Raw genomic sequence first — 18,661 nt, 5'->3', positions numbered from 1 at the left:
CCGAGGATGCCTTTCCGGGGATCACAGTTTCCCTATCTTTTTCGCTAATCTCAAAGGCAAATATCTCAAAAAAACAAACTTTATTGCTGGTAGCAAAAGGCAGTAGCTTTAGTCTTCATTGAACATTGCCGGTGGCCTTTTTCTTAAATGTGATGTGTGTGTAAATGATTGATTGTACTTCATGTGTGCTGCGGTGCAGTGGCTTGACTGGTGGATCCCCTCCAGCTGCTTCCGGATCCCATATCACAAACGCAATCGCAGTCTTTAGTATACTAGAGTATCAAAACTAGAGGTGTTCGAGTTATTCGCCCAAGGCGGCAAACTCATCAGGATGGGCGGCCAACAGGTCGGAGCGACAGGAGACCTGTATGGCCGAGGCGTTGGCTTTGAGACGGAGATTGGCATCGTTTGTGAGGAGCATCATGTTTGGCACTTGCTGCTGCAGCTGCAGGCAGCAGTTGACTATGCTGTCGTCCGGGCAGTCCACTTCGATCAGGTGCTCCGCCTCATCCACGGCGGATTGAGCTGCAACATGAGTAATATGGGTTAATATCAGAGATTTTGTTATGTTTAATCTGTTTAAACCCACCTTGTATTTCCAAACTCTCATCGAATTTCGTGTTCAGGTAGCGAATGGCTCGCACGGCAATCAGTCGCTTCGGATCATCCCCGTGGTGCTGACCCTTCAGCTTGTCTAGCTCCTTGATGACTATGTAGGGAATGTACAGCATGCTGCCCACCGTTCCCGGCAGCACCACCTCGGTGAGACTCTCCACAAACTTAATGTTGTGCATTAGAACGTTTGTGTCCAAAACGAAATACATGTGATCTAGGAGGTGGGTGGGTAACTCCTCACTATCCGCGGCTTGGCGCATAAGCAGGATGTCGTCCTCCTTCCGGGCCAGATCCTCATCCTGCTTTGGAGGTTCATCTTCTATGGACTCCTCCCATTCCATGGGCTCTGGTTCCACCTCGCTCGCCGTCGAGCTGTTAAATGCACTCGTGTTTGTGGTATGGCCGTTTCCTTGCTGTTTTTTGTTGCTTTTTTCGTTAGCCTTGCCTACATCATTGTTGTTAAGCTCCTGCTCCTTTTGCTTCTGCTGCAGTGTAGTTATTAACTGCGTTAGACGCTGGTTGGCTAGCAAGAAGAATACAAGTTAAATAAAAAAAAAAGTTAAAAAGGAAGGAAGATGTAGGAAGATTTTTAAAAGGAGAAACTTACACTTAAAAACAGTAGGCAACCTAAAAAAAATTAACTCGAAATTTAAAACTTAGCTTTGAACGCAGATTTTTAGGGAATTTAACCACGAGCTATTAAAGACATACCATTCTAAAATCGGACCTCAGATAGAAAAGTTATGGGCTTAGAAGTACAAGATTTAGGTCACTTTTCTGCAACTCCAATTTCCGGAAATTTGGAAAGGGGTTACTTCATGGAAAATCGACCCAAAATTACAAAAAAATGTGTGAATGCAGATTTTTAGGGAATTCAACCAAGAGCTATTTAAAACATACCATTTTAGAATCGGACTTCAGATAGAAAAGTTATGGGCTTAGAAGTGCCAGATTTAGGTCACTTTTCTGCAACTCCAATTTACAAAAATTTGGAAAGGTGTTACTTCATGGAAAATCGACCCAAAATTACAAAAAAATGTGTGAATGCAGATTTTTAGGGAATTCAACCACGAGCTATTTAAAACATACCATTTTAGAATCGGACTTCAGATAGAAAAGTTATGGGCTTAGAAGTGCATATTTTAGGTCATTTTTCTGCAGCTCCAATTTCTTCATGGAAAATCGACCCAAAATTACAAAAAAATGTGTGAATGCAGATTTTTAGGGAATTTAATCATGAGCCATTTAAGACATACCATTTTGGAATCGGACAACAGATAGAAAAGTTATGGGCTTTGAAGTACAAGATTTAGGTCTCTTTTCTGCAGCTCCAATTTCTTCATGGAAAATCGACCCAAAATTACAAAAAAATGTGTGAATGCAGATTTTTAGGGAATTTAACCACGAGCTATTTAAGATATACCATTCTAGAATCGGACTTTAGATAGAAAAGTTATGGGCTCTGAAGTACAAGATTTAGGTCACTTTTCTGCAACTCCAATTTCCGGAAATTTGGAAAGGGGTTACCTCATTGAAAAGTCAAAGAAATCGACCCAAAATTACAAAAAAATGTGGGAATGCAGATTTTTAGGGATTTTAATCAGGAGCCATTTAAGACATACCATTTTGGAATCGGACAACAGATAGAAAAGTTATGGACTTTGAAGTACAAGATTTAGGTCTCTTTTCTGCAACACCAATTTCCGGAAATTTGGAAAGGGGTTACCTCATTGAAAAGTCAAAGAAATCGACCAAAAATTACAAAAAAATATGGGAATGCAGATTTTTAGGGAATTTAATCACGAGCTATTTAAAACATACCATTTTAGAATCGGACTACAGATAGAAAAGTTATGGGCTCTGAAGTACAAGATTTAGGTCACTTTTCTGCAACTCCAATTTCCGGAAATTTGGAAAGGGGTTACTTCATGGAAAATCGACCCAAAATTACAAAAAAATGTGTGAATGCAGATTTTTAGGGAATTCAACCACGAGCTATTTAAAACATACCATTTTAGAATCGGACTTCAGATAGAAAAGTTATGGGCTTAGAAGTGCCAGATTTAGGTCACTTTTCTGCAACTCCAATTTCCGGAAATTTGGAAAGGGGTTACTTCATGGAAAATCGACCCAAAATTACAAAAAAATGTGTGAATGCAGATTTTTAGGGAATTCAACCACGAGCTATTTAAAACATACCATTTTAGAATCGGACTTCAGATAGAAAAGTAATGGGCTTAGAAGTACAAATTTTAGGTCATTTTTCTGCAACTCCAATTTCCGGAAATTTGGAAAGGGGTTACTTCATTGAAAAGTCAAAGAAATCGACCCAAAATTACAAAAAATATGGGAATGCAGATTTTTAGGGAATTTAACCACGAGCTATTTAAGACATACCATTTTGGAATCGGACTACAGATAGAAAAGTTATGGGCTCTGAAGTACAAGATTTAGGTCACTTTTCTGCAACTCCAATTTCCGGAAATTTGGAAAGGGGTTACTTCATTGAAAAGTCAAAGAAATCGACCCAAAATTACAAAAAATATGGGAATGCAGATTTTTAGGGAATTTAACCACGAGCTATTTAAGACATACCATTCTAGAATCGGACTTCAGATAGAAAAGTTATGGGCTTAGAAGTGCATATTTTAGGTCACTTTTCTGCAACTCCAATTTCCAAAAATGTGGAAATGTCAAAAAATCTACCCAAATTACAGGAGATTTTTAGGGAATTGAATCACAAGAGGGAAATTCATTTAGCGACTTAATAAGCGGGAAAGATGACTTTTGGAAATGGTTAATGGGAAAGGCACTAATGAAAAAACTTACTATACCCCTGGAGCACCTACCACTTTCAGAACTACCAGCTTTCAGGCGATTGCTGGCATCCAGCAGAGCCTTTGGCTTCTCCCAGGCGTTTTTGGGGGACGAACTCTTTGCGACTCTGGCCTTGACCCTCAGTCGCTCCCCCACGGATCTTTTCGGTGTGGATATGGCCACTGGGGCCACGGAGACACTTGCCCGGCGGCTTGGAACTGAAGTCGGAGCTCTAATCTGCGGATGGCTGGATAAGGACGAGCTGCGCGTGGTCCGCTTGATGTCCCTTTCCTTGATCGGGTTCTTGTCCTGCACCCGCTTTATATTGGCTTGTAGCCGCTTTAGGCGATCCTGTGCAGGTTGCCTATTGCCAGGGACGACTGTTGAAATGCGATAATTAACTGGCTAACATTTCATTTCGGAGGGGGCAAAAACTCACCATTTGGCAACCGCGGACTCCCAATCAGTTTATCCCACTCCTCGTCGCCCAAAAGTCGGGGGTTCGTTAACTTGCCTTGTTTGTTTCTGCCACTGGACGACATGATGTTTTCTTAACCATTTAATTGTTTGTTATTGTATTGCTTTTTGTTTTTGCTTAGCACACCACTCGCTTTCAATCAGATTAGAGATGGACCAAACGCACGTGACGCACCGATTTCTTTCGTGTCACGATAGGAAATAATGACAAATAGTTGGGTATGTAAAACATTATGAAAATGTTTGATAAATGAAAAATTTGATAAATTGATATTTAACTTCACGATTCGCCAAATTGTGTAGGTGATATCCGTATAAATGTTGTAAAAAGCAATTAATATAAAAATATCAAGAATACCCTTATCTTGTATTTTTTAAAGCCGCGCCAGCATTTCCTAACGGTCCGACTACGGGCACACTGCTCCGGTTTCGAATTGTTTAACAAGTTTTTGTTTAAAGCTTTCCCTACCACTGAGTAACCGCCTCTTTCCGCAAACACAACACAACTCGGCAGAATGATTAAGGTACGTGGGGGCTGTAAATAATAACCATATAGCGATTACTCGGGAATTAGTGAAGACAAAATGCCGGACGACCCGGTGCCCGGGTGCAAAGTCCAATTGGGATCTGAACTCGTGTCTTTGGGGGCCATAAATAACCGTATCTCTTTCTGTAGCGATGCACCTTGTACCCGCCGGGCAATTAGCATTACTTTCTCGCAAGTTATACAATAACATAATGTCATCATAGAGGGGGCTTATCTGGAAAGTGAACTGATACTTATGCAGAGTGCTCCCATCTGTTGCTTGCTAAAAATAAATAAATAAACCGGCGTCAGGGATTTGTTATAGTTCTTGGGCTTGGTCGGAGATAGTGGACCCTGTTTTAGCTACATAACTGTAAAGAGTAAAGGTTCTGCACAAGTCTCAACTTAAATATAATGTTTTGTTTTGAAAACCATAACCTACATATTTTGCAAGGCAACATTTTATTAAAGATAACATTGTTAACCAGTAGTAAAAATTGGTAGTGTTTCACCAATTCATAAAGACAGCAAAATCATACTTTCATTTGAGATAGTAAAAATCTGGTAAATATATTTTAAATTACAGTTCAAATTACCTAGTTTTTTTGCCTAAAATAACCTAATATTCCTGTTTTCTAAGGGGTCAGTTTTATACCGGTTTTTAGAGAAATTTCCAATGTCAAAATCTTAAAAATTTAAATTTTATAATCCTCCTTCTGATCCCCTCTAGAACGCAGTATCGCTGGTGACCGGAGGAGCCTCTGGACTGGGTCGCGCCACCGCCGAACGCCTGGCTAAGCAGGGAGCCAGCGTGATCCTGGCCGATCTACCCTCATCCAAGGGCAACGAGGTGGCCAAGGAGCTGGGCGACAAGGTGGTCTTTGTGCCCGTGGATGTGACTTCCGAGAAGGATGTGAGCGCCGCCCTGCAGACGGCCAAGGACAAGTTCGGTCGGCTGGATCTGACGGTGAACTGTGCGGGCACCGCGACGGCGGTGAAGACCTACAACTTCAACAAGAACGTGGCCCACAGACTGGAGGACTTCCAGCGGGTGATCAACATCAACACGGTGGGCACGTTCAATGTGATCCGCCTATCCGCCGGCCTGATGGGTGCCAACGAGCCGAATCAGGATGGACAGCGTGGCGTGATTGTGAACACCGCCTCGGTGGCGGCCTTTGATGGCCAAATTGGACAGGCGGCCTACTCGGCCTCCAAGGCGGCTGTGGTGGGCATGACTCTGCCCATTGCCCGCGATCTGAGCACCCAGGGCATCCGGATCTGTACGATTGCCCCAGGTCTGTTCAACACCCCAATGTTAGCTGCGCTTCCGGAGAAGGTGCGCACTTTCCTGGCCAAATCCATACCGTTCCCGCAGCGCCTGGGCGAGCCCAGTGAGTACGCCCATCTGGTGCAGGCCATCTTCGAGAACCCACTTCTCAACGGCGAGGTTATCCGCCTCGACGGTGCCCTGCGTATGCAGCCCTAAATCTTATTATGAAGAACCCATAAGTGGCTCGATCAGTTTGCATTTATCTATTGTCTAGTGCTTAAGCTGAAAAGTTTTATTATCTGTCCCGAAATTATGTAATAATTGCTATTAAACACACATTTCAAATTTTAGGGGCCCGTCTGTTTGGCTCTTTTCAACACTGTTGAAAACTTGAATGGTATTATAGGGTTTTTTGGGTTAAAATTCATCTGCAACAGGTAATACACTTTTAAATAAGTTTAATTAAAATTTGTGGTTATCTTGCATTATAAATTAAAATAAATTATGAACAAAGCTTAGTATCAACATTCAAGTTTAAAGGGTATTTTAGAACACCAACCTTTTAATTGATTTCATTTCACGCAAGTTGGCAGTTCCTTTTACAATTGTAAACAAACTCGATTAAGAATCGCTCTTAAAAAGATAATGCCGCAATATCAGCGCTGCGGAGATATAGTGTGGATATGCAAGAAGCGGACGCGCACCTTTGCTTTCCAGTGCATCTTTTGCCAGGACAGCAGGACGACCACATTCAAGGACTTTAAGTTGCACCTGGAGAGACAGCACTCGGCGCTTTTCCAGGGCGAAGAAAATGAGGACATAAAGCCCGTTTTGGAAAATGAAATACTTGACAACAGAGATCAGGAGGCTGTCCCCACAGCCAAGGAAGAGGATCCTTTGGCATCACAGGTCGAAGAACAGATTAAAATGGAGGAATTTTTGTCAGAAGACGATGCGCAGGAATTCCAAGGGGACCATGAGGAGGACACCCTGCTGGAATGCTTAGAGAGCGATTGCGACAGCATCGAGTCGCTGCAGGCTAGCAAAGAAGTGCAAACTGTGAGCTACCAATAACATATGCACATACTTCGCTTCTTATACTTACACAGCTTTCATCCCATTTTTCAGCCACCTACAATCACGGACTTATCGCCGTTTTGGTTGCTGGAGCACCCCATAATGCTGGCCTTCATCGCACAGCTGGAGCAGCAGCCTCTGCTCTGGGACTTGGGCATGGAGGGCTATCGGAACTACAGGCAACGCAGCAAGGCCTACGAGAAGATCGCTGGTGGACTATTGGATCAATTTGGACTAAAGCTAACAGAGCAAGATATAGCCTCATATACCAATCAACTGAAATATGTATATAATAAGGAAAAGCTACGCCTGGAGCAGATTACAGATCCACCAGCTACCCCAACGTGGTATTACCAGCGGCTTCACTTTCTGGTTAAGAGCCTGGGAGGACAGGGGCAACCTCTTGGGTTGCATCATGCCCAGAACCTGAAGCTCATCGAGCTGTACCGCCAGTGCCGCGCGAACTGGGACATGCAGGACATGTCCTGCCGACTGAATCAAGTCCGTCGGGCAGCCAAGGACCGCCTGCTGGAGCTGTGTCGCTCTGAACTGCATATTCCGCTAGATCCCTCGCAGCTGCAGGCTTTTGTTCGGCGCCTGAGGTCCACGTATCGTCAGGAAAAGGCTCGCCAACTTAAGAGTGAATGTGAGGGCAAGGAGTTCTGCTCCCGTTCCCGCTACTACGAGAAATTGAAGTTTTTAGAACAACACATGGCGCCGTTTCGGTGCGATTTGTGCCACAAGTTGATAAACAGCGTGGATCTCTACAAGATTCATCGGGCCAAACACGATGGCAGCCACCCCTTTGTATGTCCAACATGTGGTAAGGGCTTTTACAAGGTTGGTGATTGCACCAATCACTTCCGGAGGCACAATCCGGACTACCATTTAAGCTGTGAGGAGTGCGGCAGGCTATTCGCCAATACCGCGGATGTTACAAACCATCGGCGGACGCATACCGGCGAACGTCCCTATTGCTGTCACATCTGCGGCAGGCGCTTTCTAGCAAGCACCTGTTTGAAGAGGCACAAGCTACGGCATGAGCAGCGTCGGGTGGCCAAGTGCCACATCTGCGACAAGGGCTTTTACACGCGAAGCGAGCTGCGGGACCACATCAATGCGCATCTGAACGTGCGCAATAAGGAGTGCGATGTGTGCCACAAGCGATTTACCAGCGCCAGGTACCTGAGGCGCCACAAGGAGATCCACGCAGAGCACAAACGGTATTTGTGCAAGACCTGCGGGAGGAGATTTGCCCAGGATAAATCACGGAAAGCACACATGAAGACCTGTCGCGTCTTAATTAAGATAACTAAGGAGGAAGAGGAGGTCCCTCAATAATCCTCATCGGAACTAGGAACAGGGAGCCTTTTACTATTAGTTATATCAATAATCAATATTTAAATACTTAAAAATGGTGCTTAGGATTTATATTCATTTGATTGTGTACGATAACTGGCATTGTACTTTTTACCTTTACCGGCTTTGGTATTTCCTACCTATAAGCGGTAGTGCCCTTCCCATCGCAGCCGATAAGTTATATCTCTATGGGTTGGTCAAGGCCCTGACTTGCTCCAGTTACCCACAAATTGCCAAAGTCCAAGCTGGCGGGGTATACAGCCACCAGAGCAGAAGCCATTGCCATTTGGCAGTGTAAACAGAGCGATATGAATGTTGGATATATCATGTGCATGGGGAGGATAGAAACTCCTACAGTGCATTTCACACATTATCGCCAATTCTGTGACAGCTAGTTTTATTTATTTTTGTACCCAATGCTTTGGCATTTGTTTGGCTCCCCGCTTATCTTATCGGGGGTGTCGGAGTGGCAGAGACTGTGACTGGGGAACAATTAAACGTGCGATAAGCGCCCAGAGAATTCCAAACGCTGGTCCCAGTCAGTCAGTTGAAATTGGAGCTGCCTGCGAATTATCCACCATTCATGACCGACTGGCAATCGAGCCTCTGACACTGCGTCATTCAAATCGCAAAGAAAAGGAAGATTGGCCAAGTAAAAGTCATCATCAGAAGCCCAAGAAGTGATTTGTGGTCAACTTGTGTTGCCGCTGTGCAAGGTGTTGCTGCTGGAGTTGCAATTTCGTTTGCTATTGCAACTTCTTCGGCCAACAACACTTGGCGGAAATAGGCACTTAAAAAGCGGAAGAGGTGGGTGTTTACCACAGTATATACTGCCTAAAGAGTACGACTCTTCTTAAGGATGTCGAATATTAGTTATTTATAACATTCAACAGCCATAAACAATATTTCTTTAGTTTATAAACTTAAACCCCACTTTTTTTATAGCTTTAAAGTTGCAAATATGTCGTCATATAATGTAGGTTCTTGCCTCTCAAATGGGTTTTATAACTACCAGTGCCCTCTGTCTTTGCTATCTTCACTTAAATTCAATAGTCATGAACTAATTATACCCACGATTATTTCCCTCCGCACAGTGACGTCACTTGCCACCAAAGAAGGAGGAGAAGGAGGGTTTCGCTGGTCAGCTGCCTCTGCCTTTGGCGGGTATTCCGATAAGCCCAAGTGCAGCCAATCGAGAAGAAGTGAAGAGGAAAGGGCGGACCACGATAAGCGATCCCAGCATCATGCAGACGACGACACATCAACGGCCAGTAACGCCTGGCACTCCAGACTCGGCACATATCGTGATCGGCGCCGCGGGACTTGTGGCACATGAGAGACGCCAGCCCGGAAAGACCCTGATGAATTGTTTCCGCGACCGCTCCACGACATCGTCGTCGTCGTCGCAGGCCCAACACGTCTATGTGCGCGGCCACAGCGTCACCTCGGGCACCCTGTTCCGCCTGGAAGGCAATGGCGGTTCCAACAGTAACTTGGACAAAGCAGGCAGGCAGGAAACTGGACGACCCGAGGCGGTCGTCCTGCTGAGAGAGCTGAAGACCAAGCCCAACAAACTGGCGCTGCTCAAGAGCAGCAGCAGCAGGGATCTGACCCGCCTATTCCTGGATGATGCGAACAACACGGCCGTGCTGGTGTCCAACACCAGCCTGGATGTCTGCTCCTCGAACTCCAGCTCCGGCGGAAGTCCGGCGGTGGGTAGGTCCAGGGTCAGGGATCGCCACAGCGCGGTGGAGTGCTGCAGCAGCTGCTCGAAGCGTTGGCATGACCTCAAGCAGCGTATGCACACGCTAGAGCAGGACCTGCTAGTCCAGACCACTTACAGTCAGGAGTTGGAGCAGAAAGTAGGCGAAATGAGTCGACAGTTGGGCGAGCTGCTTCAGGAGCGGGACAGAGACAGGGAAAGGCAGCGCCCCGCAGGAGGAGGAGGAGGAGGATCCGGCAGGCGTCATCCCCATCCCACAGGCAGTCCCAATGTCCGACCCTCACGCCTGGTGGCCTGGATGAACCTGTCCAACTGGTTTAAGAGCAGGCCCAGCGTGGAGACCCTGCGAGAACAGCGCATCTTCTTCGACGAGCCCTGCTTCGATACGGAACTGGAGATGGTTCTAAAGCACGAACAGCATAGCACTGTGCCCCGGATCGTTGTGGACTGCTGCCATCTCATCGAGAAGATGTACCGCAGCTCCACGCAGCCCATTGAGGGCATCTACCGGCAGTGCGGCGATTACAACAAAATCCAAACGCTGCGCTTCAGCATCGATGCCAATGACTATGACGCACTGAAGCAGCCGGACGTGGATATACACACGTTGACCGGGGTGCTGAAGCTTTTCCTGCGTGAAATCAAGAGTCCGCTGGTTAGTGTCAACGAGGCCAAGACCTTCATTGGATCGGCCAATCAGTGGTGTAAGTTCGGAAGCCCCCTTTTAAAAGTATTCGTGTGTAATCTATTTCGTATTTTTCGCCCCACAGTGCTAACCGATCTCTCCGTCAAGCTGGACACCCTAAAAAGACTGATACGCTCGCTGCCGGAGAGCAACCGCGACACCATGGAGTATATCTTCGGGCACTTCAATAAGTGAGTGGTTCCCATCCTGCCTTAGAGTGATAATAGCTGTTAGTTTGGAAAATATCTCCTCCACTAAGTCCACAATTTATGGACATTCTTATGAATGGGGTTTTTAATTAAAATATTTCAAATGAAAAGTAACAGACATATTTTATTTTTTATTAAAATTATTCAGAAATATTCAGCATGACCCAGGCTTTATAATAAATTTCCAATTAGTCATTATTTTTTTAGTAATAAATTCATCACCATCGCTTTAAGTTTAATTTCGTTACACAAATCAAATACCATTTTTATTTGTGAAGAGACTTAAGAACATATTAAAGTTGTTCGCAAACAGTCATAGGAAAAGAAAATGTATAATCTCTGTGACACTCAATTGTAGTTCTTTTTCTCAGTTAGAACAGATAATCATATTTTATAAATGCTTTCACGTAACCCACTCTTAACTTTAATCTTCTATGCAAGTAATAAATTTAATTAATATTTTTGGAAATGGTTATAATACTAGGATCGTAGCGAAATACATATTAAAGAATAAATTCAATTGAATATTCATATTTATACATATATTAACAGATTGACTAAAGTACCACTGCAGCAAATCAGCGCCGAGACGCTGTCCATATCGGTGACACCCTCGATCTTCCACACGGTGCCGCAGGGCGTCCACATGCAGGACATCCAGAAACTGCTGCGCGAAGGCGAAACTTTAGCCGACTGCGTCAAGCTGATGATCGAGTACCAGGGGCGCATATTCGAGTAAGTGAGCCCCATAAAGGAGGAGGAGGAGGAGCCCCAGCCCCAGCCCCGTCTCCCTGGTGAAGGTGCATTGGTTTCCGGCCGCCCGCTACTGTTTCCCAAACCCGAATCCTAGCTGCTTATGTACGCCTCATCCAAACCGCTCATCCCTGTGCCGTTGTCTCGAACGTATTGCTAACCACACGAAATCCTGAACCTGAACCCAACACCCTCTGTACCTGCTACCCGAATCCCTATTCCCAACGATCCCGTCGTCTACAGATGCACCGCCGATCGCCGCCAGCGTCGTCTGAGCATGCGCAACCTGAAGAAGACTCTGTCGCAACCGGACCTCCTCTTCCACAATCTGTTCTGATCTGACCCGATGAAATGGACCCCCGGGATCCATAGGACCTCAGTCCTTTGATCCTTTATGCCAGAGAGAGCACTGTACATATTGAATGACTTTAGGCTTAAGCTTACTAACCCACATACAGGGACACAAGCAACTACTACGGCCACAAATATTATATTGATTTTTTTATATCATAACTTTTTTATTTATGTTTAATCAACTTTAAGGTTTTATCCTTCATAGAATAAAAAATAAAATATTTTATTAGTGCTGTTTTCACATTTTTCATTTGAGTAATAAACAAAATGACTAATGCTTTTATAATCTTCCGAGATTTCGAAAAGACCCGAGCTACGTTTTTCCCAAAACCCTTAGTTCGCTGAATCATTAAAAGACAATGGTAATGGATTTTCACGGTATTACATATATGTATATATTTTTTTGTATTTGAACTGCTCTATAACATGGTGGGGCTTGTGTTTTTTAGGAGGCGATTAGGAGGGGGGAATGTGGGGTGACTGGGGCAGAGGCAGTTGGGAAGAATCTATGATTTTGCAATACAGTCTAATCGTCACTAGAGCTAATATGTAATAGATATATTTTTTTAAAAACCAACTGGTTTTAAGTGCTAAGTGGCCTATAAACGTATATATATATATATCAGATGTATGCTTGTATGTTCTAGGTTTATATTAAGTTTGTTATTAGCAATCAGCTTTCTAGACTTCTTTCAACATTAACATTATATTTTTAGACATATGTGGTAGGTGTTTATCTTATGCGTGGGCCTTTCAAATTACATAATTGTATGTGTTGTATACACGTAAAGCCATCCGATTTAGCGCTTCTAAAATAATGACAAAACATTTCGCCTGTTCTTCTGATCACAATTCGGGGTTAATCGATGCATGTATATGAATGATTTCTATGATGTAAATAGGTAGGATTCTGCTTAAGTTGGTTTCCAATGAGGGACTTTAAAAAACTGAGGTCTATGACTGCTTTGGCAATCATGAAAATTAGATACATATCGAAGGCACAGGAATATTACACACATTTTACTCTAAGGGGACAGGGTCCTCAGAACTGAATTTAACTGAATAACTACTGGGTTTACCATGGCAGCTACCACATGCGCATCAGATCTGTTCAAGCTTATGCTAAACTAAATATAAAGTACACTCATTTACGGTTCTTTTGCTTTGTTGTATAATATTGCTCAACGCTCAATTTGTGACGTTCCCGAATAAAGTTTTGCAATCTTCTTACTTGAAGAACGGGTTCTTCGACGCCGATGACTTCATAGTGCACAAGATCTGACGTTCCAATTGAAAGTCATAATCCAGAGACTTAAGCAGTGTAGAGATTTCTGGCAATGTGGGTATCTATATAAATATATATATACAAATATCGAATTAGAGCGAGATGGTGGAATTTTTGTAATGCATCACTCACATCAGTTACAGCTTGATTGCGTTGCAGCCTAATGTCCATGACGAATGGCACTCCCTCCAGTTCGGTGTAGGTTCCCAGGGTGCCGGTGCCGCCGTAAGTACCACGTCCTCCCGCCGGACGAGGCGGCGCCGGTCGTTGTGGCGAGTTAATTTGATAGTTGGCTTGGATCTCTTCATAGTCATGCTGTTCAGTCGGTGGTTGTGGCAGCTGCTTGGCAGAATGGGTATATATTAGTTAGATAACGATGGGTTCAAGACACGGAAACACTTACTGGTCCCCGTGAGTTGCGCTGCCCTTGAAGGTTTAGGCGGTTTAGGGCCTGCTCCACCTCGCAAGTAGCAGCAGCTGAAACTCCTACTCCCGGCACTGGTGGCGGCTGGCGCACTGGAATCGCACTGGTCTTGTAGCAGATGAGCACTCCGTTGATATCGCCGGCCAGCTTAAAGCCATCAGGTGCCGCTTTTAGCTTGGAGCAAAGTATGATGTCGGTGACCGCCTGGGTCACTGTGCCCCGCTTAGACAGCTTGTAGATGATCTGCCGCTTGCGCCAGGCCTTCTGGTCACTGTCGGCCGTGCGGGAGACCTGTGAGAATTCCTTGGGCGGCGCCGTCTTGTCCGCAATGACTCTGCAAATCAATGGGTAATCCAGGGGATATGAGGTACAAATAGTTAAACTTACTGCAGTGTCTCCACCACGTATTCCGGTAGGCCTTCGGACTTGGACAGACATAGATAGCGTGTGTTCTGGCGCCCAAACAGGCTGTAGTCGCGCCACAGATCCGCATCCGAATCCTGATCATAGGTGCGGTGTATGGCACTAAAGTTCTTCGGGCAGCTGATAAAATAAGTATCTTTAATATGGATCAATCACTTTCGGATGGCAAACTCCCTACTAACCGCTCGAAGTCCTCGACAATGTGCAGCGATGTGATGGGCCGATTGTCTGGCAGGAAGCTCATGATGGAATTGAACACATTCGTGGTATTGGCTGACCCTGCTCCATTGGCTGCCTCCAGCGGGGATCCCAGTAGAGCTGCCGTGGACAGTGCCGCGTTGGGTGATCCGCCGCTGCCCAGCCCCGAGATGCCACTTTGGATATGCTTGCCCACCTTGTTCATTGCTTAGTTTCCTAAAAAATAAATTTAGCAGAGAAAACAATTCGTTAGCCGGTGATAAAAAATAACCAAATTTGGATTTGATTTATAGGTCGAAGGTAGTGATGGGTGAGATAATATTTATGTGTTTGTAAAAAATACAAATATTGTATATTCTCCTAATCCGTTTAATAATCCGGAATTCGGAAATAATTATCAAACATTTCATGATCAAGTAAGAATATCTGGAAATTATTACTCAGGCACCTTAATACCGGTACTTATACTGTGATACCCCCACCTCTGATCGCACTGGCGATCTGGTGGTGCTTTTTCCCGCCCCACGCAAGTGATTCATGATCTTGCTGCTGGGTTTTTTGCATGGCATTCTTTTGTAGGTCGCTTCACCAGGGCCAGGTCCGAGTTTCTCTTTAACCACTCACATATGCAAAGAGCTGAGGCGGGGTCAGGGGTAATAAAATAAACAAACGGCTGCCCGATCGAGTGCGCACTTTACAATCCGATAGTGGAGATGTCTCTCTTTTTTTTTTTTTGTTTTCCGGATTGTCAATTAGTTCTATATTTAATTACCGATAAGATAGACTGAGTAAGGTGACGGCCGGCAACACTGAGTCACCCAAAAACTGCAAAAACCAAATGCAAAATTAAATAAAACCCCGTTTACAAGAAATCAAAACAGAAACCAGACAAAGAATAACCATATACAAAACAAATAAAGTACCAATATCAACAGCACTGTAAGAAAAGGGGTTGGTTTTTATGATAGTTGGTTATTCGTTAGCAGAGAGTTCGAAACAATTTATTAAAAAATATAGTCCTATTAGATTCTTTTAAGAAATCATTGTTATCAAATTTGTAAAGTATATATTTTATACTAGTTATATGTTATCAAGTTCGAATAAGTTTTGAGAAGATATTAAATAATTGCACCCTACAATGTCTGGTGTTAAATTCGTTACTGTCTTTTCAATAAGATATAAAGAAAATTTATAATATTGGTTTTCAATATAAGTTTCTTGCCTGATTCTTATTTTAAGCAGCCTAATATCCCATCGATCATTATTTAAGATCTTGTTTTTTTCCTGTACACATACTTTCTAAGGTTTCGAAAGAAAAATACTTTGGCGCGCAGACAAAGAAAGGGGGATTACGAGTGGTTGGTGTATATATGTCTGGGGATGTGGGGAAACTCCGGCTGATAACCAAAGTGGAGCACACTTGGCTTAAAAATAGAAACCATAGAGAAACCGTCCGAAAACACCTCGCACACGATTCCAATTATAAGTGCAAATTGCCAAGAAATAGAGAGGCTCCCCTCCCGATTCCCCAAAAAAACATTAGTCAACCAACACAGCATCCAACCACACACTCACTCTATACGTACACAATTAATAATTCCCGATGGAGCGATTCGGGTTCAGAATACGAGTCCGCGGGCACCTATGACTCCAGGTTGCCCAGAGATCACTCAACGTTTAGGATCCGCTCTGCTCCGCCGTGTCGATAACTCTAGCAGCATTTAATAAAACAATTAACGATCCGGTCCCCCGATTTCAGAGTACGCCGTCTTCTATTGTTTGGCAAACAACAAAAAAAAATACACTGATTTATTTGAGATGAGCCACTATTTTTCTAATCATCGATTGTTTCCCGCGACTATCGATGATTGCTCTTTATATTGCCATCAAAAATCGAGTAAAATCTTTTCGTAAAATTTTTCTGGATTCTTATCAGTCAACTTATTCAAGCAGCAAAAACTTATAAATTAATTCTTCTAGAAGAATTTCAGAAATCTTATCAGTAAACTTACTTTTATAGCACAACGAATTATTAATTTAATGACACAGAGACACTTCTTAAATTGAATTTTAATTGGTTGTTTTTTTCCGACTTTAAAATCACAAAAGGAATGTTTATAAAGTTTTTTATTTCTTAAGCCTTGGAAATTAATAACCATTTAACCTAGATATTTTTGAGCAATACAGAAATTTACTTTTAATAAAAATAAAGATTTTCAGTTCAGAATCCGAACCTTAAGCTAAGAACCTTGACCTTCTAATCCTTAAGAAAACTTGAAGGGGATTCTTCATATTTGGTATAAGATACAATTATTAATAAATTATTTATCCGCGAAAAGTTGGATGATTTTGCAATCTTCAATTATTAAACCAAATTATTAAAATGCTTAAAAGAATATTTTTAGTAAAAAATAAAAACAGAGATAGCCCGCCACCTTTTACCACTAAAATGTCGCTTATAAGTGTGCACTTGCATTGGAGATTCTAGAGTAGTGGGTTATATGCTATCGAACATACTCGTAGTCATCGATAGTTCCTAGAATGCAAGCATCTCTAACCGCTCGAGTGGCGAAAGTACAATTTTGGTTGTTTTTTTATTTCTTAGCATAAACAAACCGGACAAAGACTGATCTTATGGAGAAAGTGGAGGCGGTGACGGTGCCCAATGTGGATGCGTATCGGCGACTGCTGAACAAGGCGGTGTCCCAGTTGCTGGTGGACAAGGGCGCTGGCCAGGCGAGTAACCAGTGTCTGGAGACGCTCACCCAGATGCTGCAGGCCCGTGAGTAGAAATTGGGGATTAGGAATAACCCATTACTGATTTACACCCCTTGCAGTGATCGGCGAGATTGGGAATTCCGCGCACAACTACTGCGAACTGAGCGGACGCACAATGCCCACCGTGGGCGATGTCAGCCTGGCCCTGATCAACATGGGCATCACGATCGCCAGTCTTGATCCGTATATGCGCAAGGAAACGCATGTGGGCATTCCCCTGCCGCCGCAGCAGACGCAACAGCGTCAACTGAGCCTGCTCCAGGCGGGCAGCAAGTCCTCGCATCCCCACTATGTGCCCAGCTATTTCCCGGCCATGCCCGATCCGCACGCCTACATACGGACCCCCACGCATAAGCAGCCGGTTACGGAGTACGAGGCCATAAGGGAGAAGGCCGCCTGCCAGAAGCGGGACATCGAAAAGGCACTCACTAAGTTCCTCTGCAAGACTACAGAGACGAACAACCTCTTCCCCACCGAAGATAACATGTTTCCCTGTAAGAGTCATCAAAAGTATCCCATTTTCTCGTAATTAATTTTGTTTTACTTTTCCTTCCAGTAATTGCCTGCAAGGCTGCCTTTCCTCCGTATGCAGCTGCCTTGAACCCCACGGATCAGGTGTTTGACTTCGAGGAGCTGGAGTATCACTATTTGGTGGCCAATCGCACAGAAGATGTCCCCAGCAAAGGTGCGTTTCTCCTTTATACACCAACTCCGCCTACTTTAAACACTTCCTTCATTTTTTAGAGGACGGCGAAGAGGGTGACAGCGAGAACGAGGAGATGGATGGCGACAAGTCCAAGGAGGAGAAGCCCGAGCTGGAGATCAAGCCCAATTCCACCACTAACAAGGCTATTTTGGAGAACCCAAACATAGATAATCCTTATTTACGTGCCGCTACCCTGCCGAAGCGCTCCAAGACTGGCCCGACACCAGGAATTATGCCCAGCCGCAGTCTGGCAACCACAGCACCAACGATACCCACGCCCTCCACCCTAGAGATAACCAAAAGTAGCATTTAAGTGTGCGGTTTTAAATATTGATAGACAATTTATACACTCCGGTTTTATATAAATTCTAAGTTACAAACTGACCGTTGAGGTGAGTTTTCAAGTCAATCTGGAGTTTTATTTTGGACATTACAGGGTTTGAGCATCCAAGGGGCATTATTATGAATTAACAGTTCTTATTGGTAGAGCTATTTTTAAATTTTAAAATAAAATTATTTACTTTTTAAAATAAAATTATTTTAAAATACTCATTACAAATTTAAAAGTTCTTCAAATAGTTTATTTGAAATTGGTTTAGTGTATTCTTAAACCATTTAAATGGACGTTGGTATAAAACATTGATAACAACCGAGGTGCGAGACTTAGCTTGTAGTCAATTAAACGGAAATGGATAAATAATAGTAGCTCCCTCTTAAGGTAGATCTACTTCTTATTCTTTTTCCTTGCCTTTTTAGCTAGTTATTTTGTGTTTTATTGGTCGTGATTCAACATTGTTAAACCTCCCACTTATTAAAACCATTCAATTGTAAAATGCAAAAGTATTGCCCAATCATATCAGTATCAATTGGGAGTGACTAATTTTATAAAATCCAATTTAATGGCGTGTCAAAGTTCTCACCTTTGAATTAAACAAGGCTACGAGCACAAGCCAATTATGAGATGCGAAAATATTGTTGT

General features: G+C 43.6%; 6 protein-coding genes across 6 annotated transcripts; 4 read left to right on the top strand and 2 right to left on the bottom strand.

Moving 5' to 3' along the window:
- Positions 1-63: 63 nt before the first annotated feature.
- LOC108049991 lies at positions 64-4,077 on the bottom strand. The gene is made up of 4 exons (XM_017131454.2): positions 3,872-4,077; positions 3,465-3,812; positions 590-1,138; positions 64-525 (listed from the first exon to the last, which is right to left on the bottom strand). Exons 1-4 carry the CDS (start codon positions 3,972-3,974, stop codon positions 302-304), a joined length of 1,224 nt encoding a protein of 407 aa, XP_016986943.1. The 5' UTR covers positions 3,975-4,077; the 3' UTR covers positions 64-301.
- Positions 4,078-4,300: 223 nt separating this feature from the next.
- On the top strand, positions 4,301-6,058 carry LOC108049992 (3-hydroxyacyl-CoA dehydrogenase type-2). The gene is made up of 2 exons (XM_017131455.2): positions 4,301-4,433; positions 5,166-6,058. The coding sequence occupies exons 1-2, from the start codon at positions 4,425-4,427 to the stop codon at positions 5,922-5,924; spliced, it is 768 nt and encodes a 255-aa protein (XP_016986944.1). The 5' UTR covers positions 4,301-4,424; the 3' UTR covers positions 5,925-6,058.
- A 241-nt stretch (positions 6,059-6,299) lies between these two features.
- On the top strand, positions 6,300-8,200 carry LOC108050014 (zinc finger protein 492-like). The gene is made up of 2 exons (XM_017131494.1): positions 6,300-6,767; positions 6,837-8,200. The coding sequence occupies exons 1-2, from the start codon at positions 6,354-6,356 to the stop codon at positions 8,124-8,126; spliced, it is 1,704 nt and encodes a 567-aa protein (XP_016986983.1). The 5' UTR covers positions 6,300-6,353; the 3' UTR covers positions 8,127-8,200.
- Positions 8,201-8,318: 118 nt separating this feature from the next.
- On the top strand, positions 8,319-12,160 carry LOC108050017. Its single transcript, XM_017131496.2, is given in 7 exon segments — positions 8,319-8,951; positions 9,239-10,571; positions 10,638-10,743; positions 11,314-11,496; positions 11,616-11,641; positions 11,644-11,685; positions 11,688-12,160. Coding segments are annotated over 6 exon segments (1,704 nt in total). The 5' UTR covers positions 8,319-8,951; positions 9,239-9,388; the 3' UTR covers positions 11,852-12,160.
- An 855-nt stretch (positions 12,161-13,015) lies between these two features.
- On the bottom strand, positions 13,016-15,999 carry LOC108050016 (multivesicular body subunit 12A). The gene is made up of 6 exons (XM_017131495.2): positions 15,785-15,999; positions 14,183-14,414; positions 13,965-14,120; positions 13,557-13,911; positions 13,286-13,492; positions 13,016-13,215 (listed from the first exon to the last, which is right to left on the bottom strand). The coding sequence occupies exons 2-6, from the start codon at positions 14,401-14,403 to the stop codon at positions 13,096-13,098; spliced, it is 1,059 nt and encodes a 352-aa protein (XP_016986984.1). The 5' UTR covers positions 14,404-14,414; positions 15,785-15,999; the 3' UTR covers positions 13,016-13,095.
- A 724-nt stretch (positions 16,000-16,723) lies between these two features.
- On the top strand, positions 16,724-18,091 carry LOC108049952 (transcription initiation factor TFIID subunit 8). Its single transcript, XM_017131359.2, has 4 exons — positions 16,724-16,980; positions 17,036-17,470; positions 17,533-17,661; positions 17,721-18,091. The coding sequence occupies exons 1-4, from the start codon at positions 16,833-16,835 to the stop codon at positions 17,993-17,995; spliced, it is 987 nt and encodes a 328-aa protein (XP_016986848.1). The 5' UTR covers positions 16,724-16,832; the 3' UTR covers positions 17,996-18,091.
- Positions 18,092-18,661: the final 570 nt, after the last annotated feature.

Source organism: Drosophila rhopaloa, unplaced genomic scaffold (genome assembly GCF_018152115.1).
Source record: "Drosophila rhopaloa isolate 14029-0021.01 unplaced genomic scaffold, ASM1815211v1 contig_3, whole genome shotgun sequence".
Classification (NCBI taxonomy): domain Eukaryota; kingdom Metazoa; phylum Arthropoda; class Insecta; order Diptera; family Drosophilidae; genus Drosophila; species Drosophila rhopaloa.
Note: the sequence above shows the minus strand (reverse complement) of the source record. Positions and strands in the feature narration are given on the sequence as shown.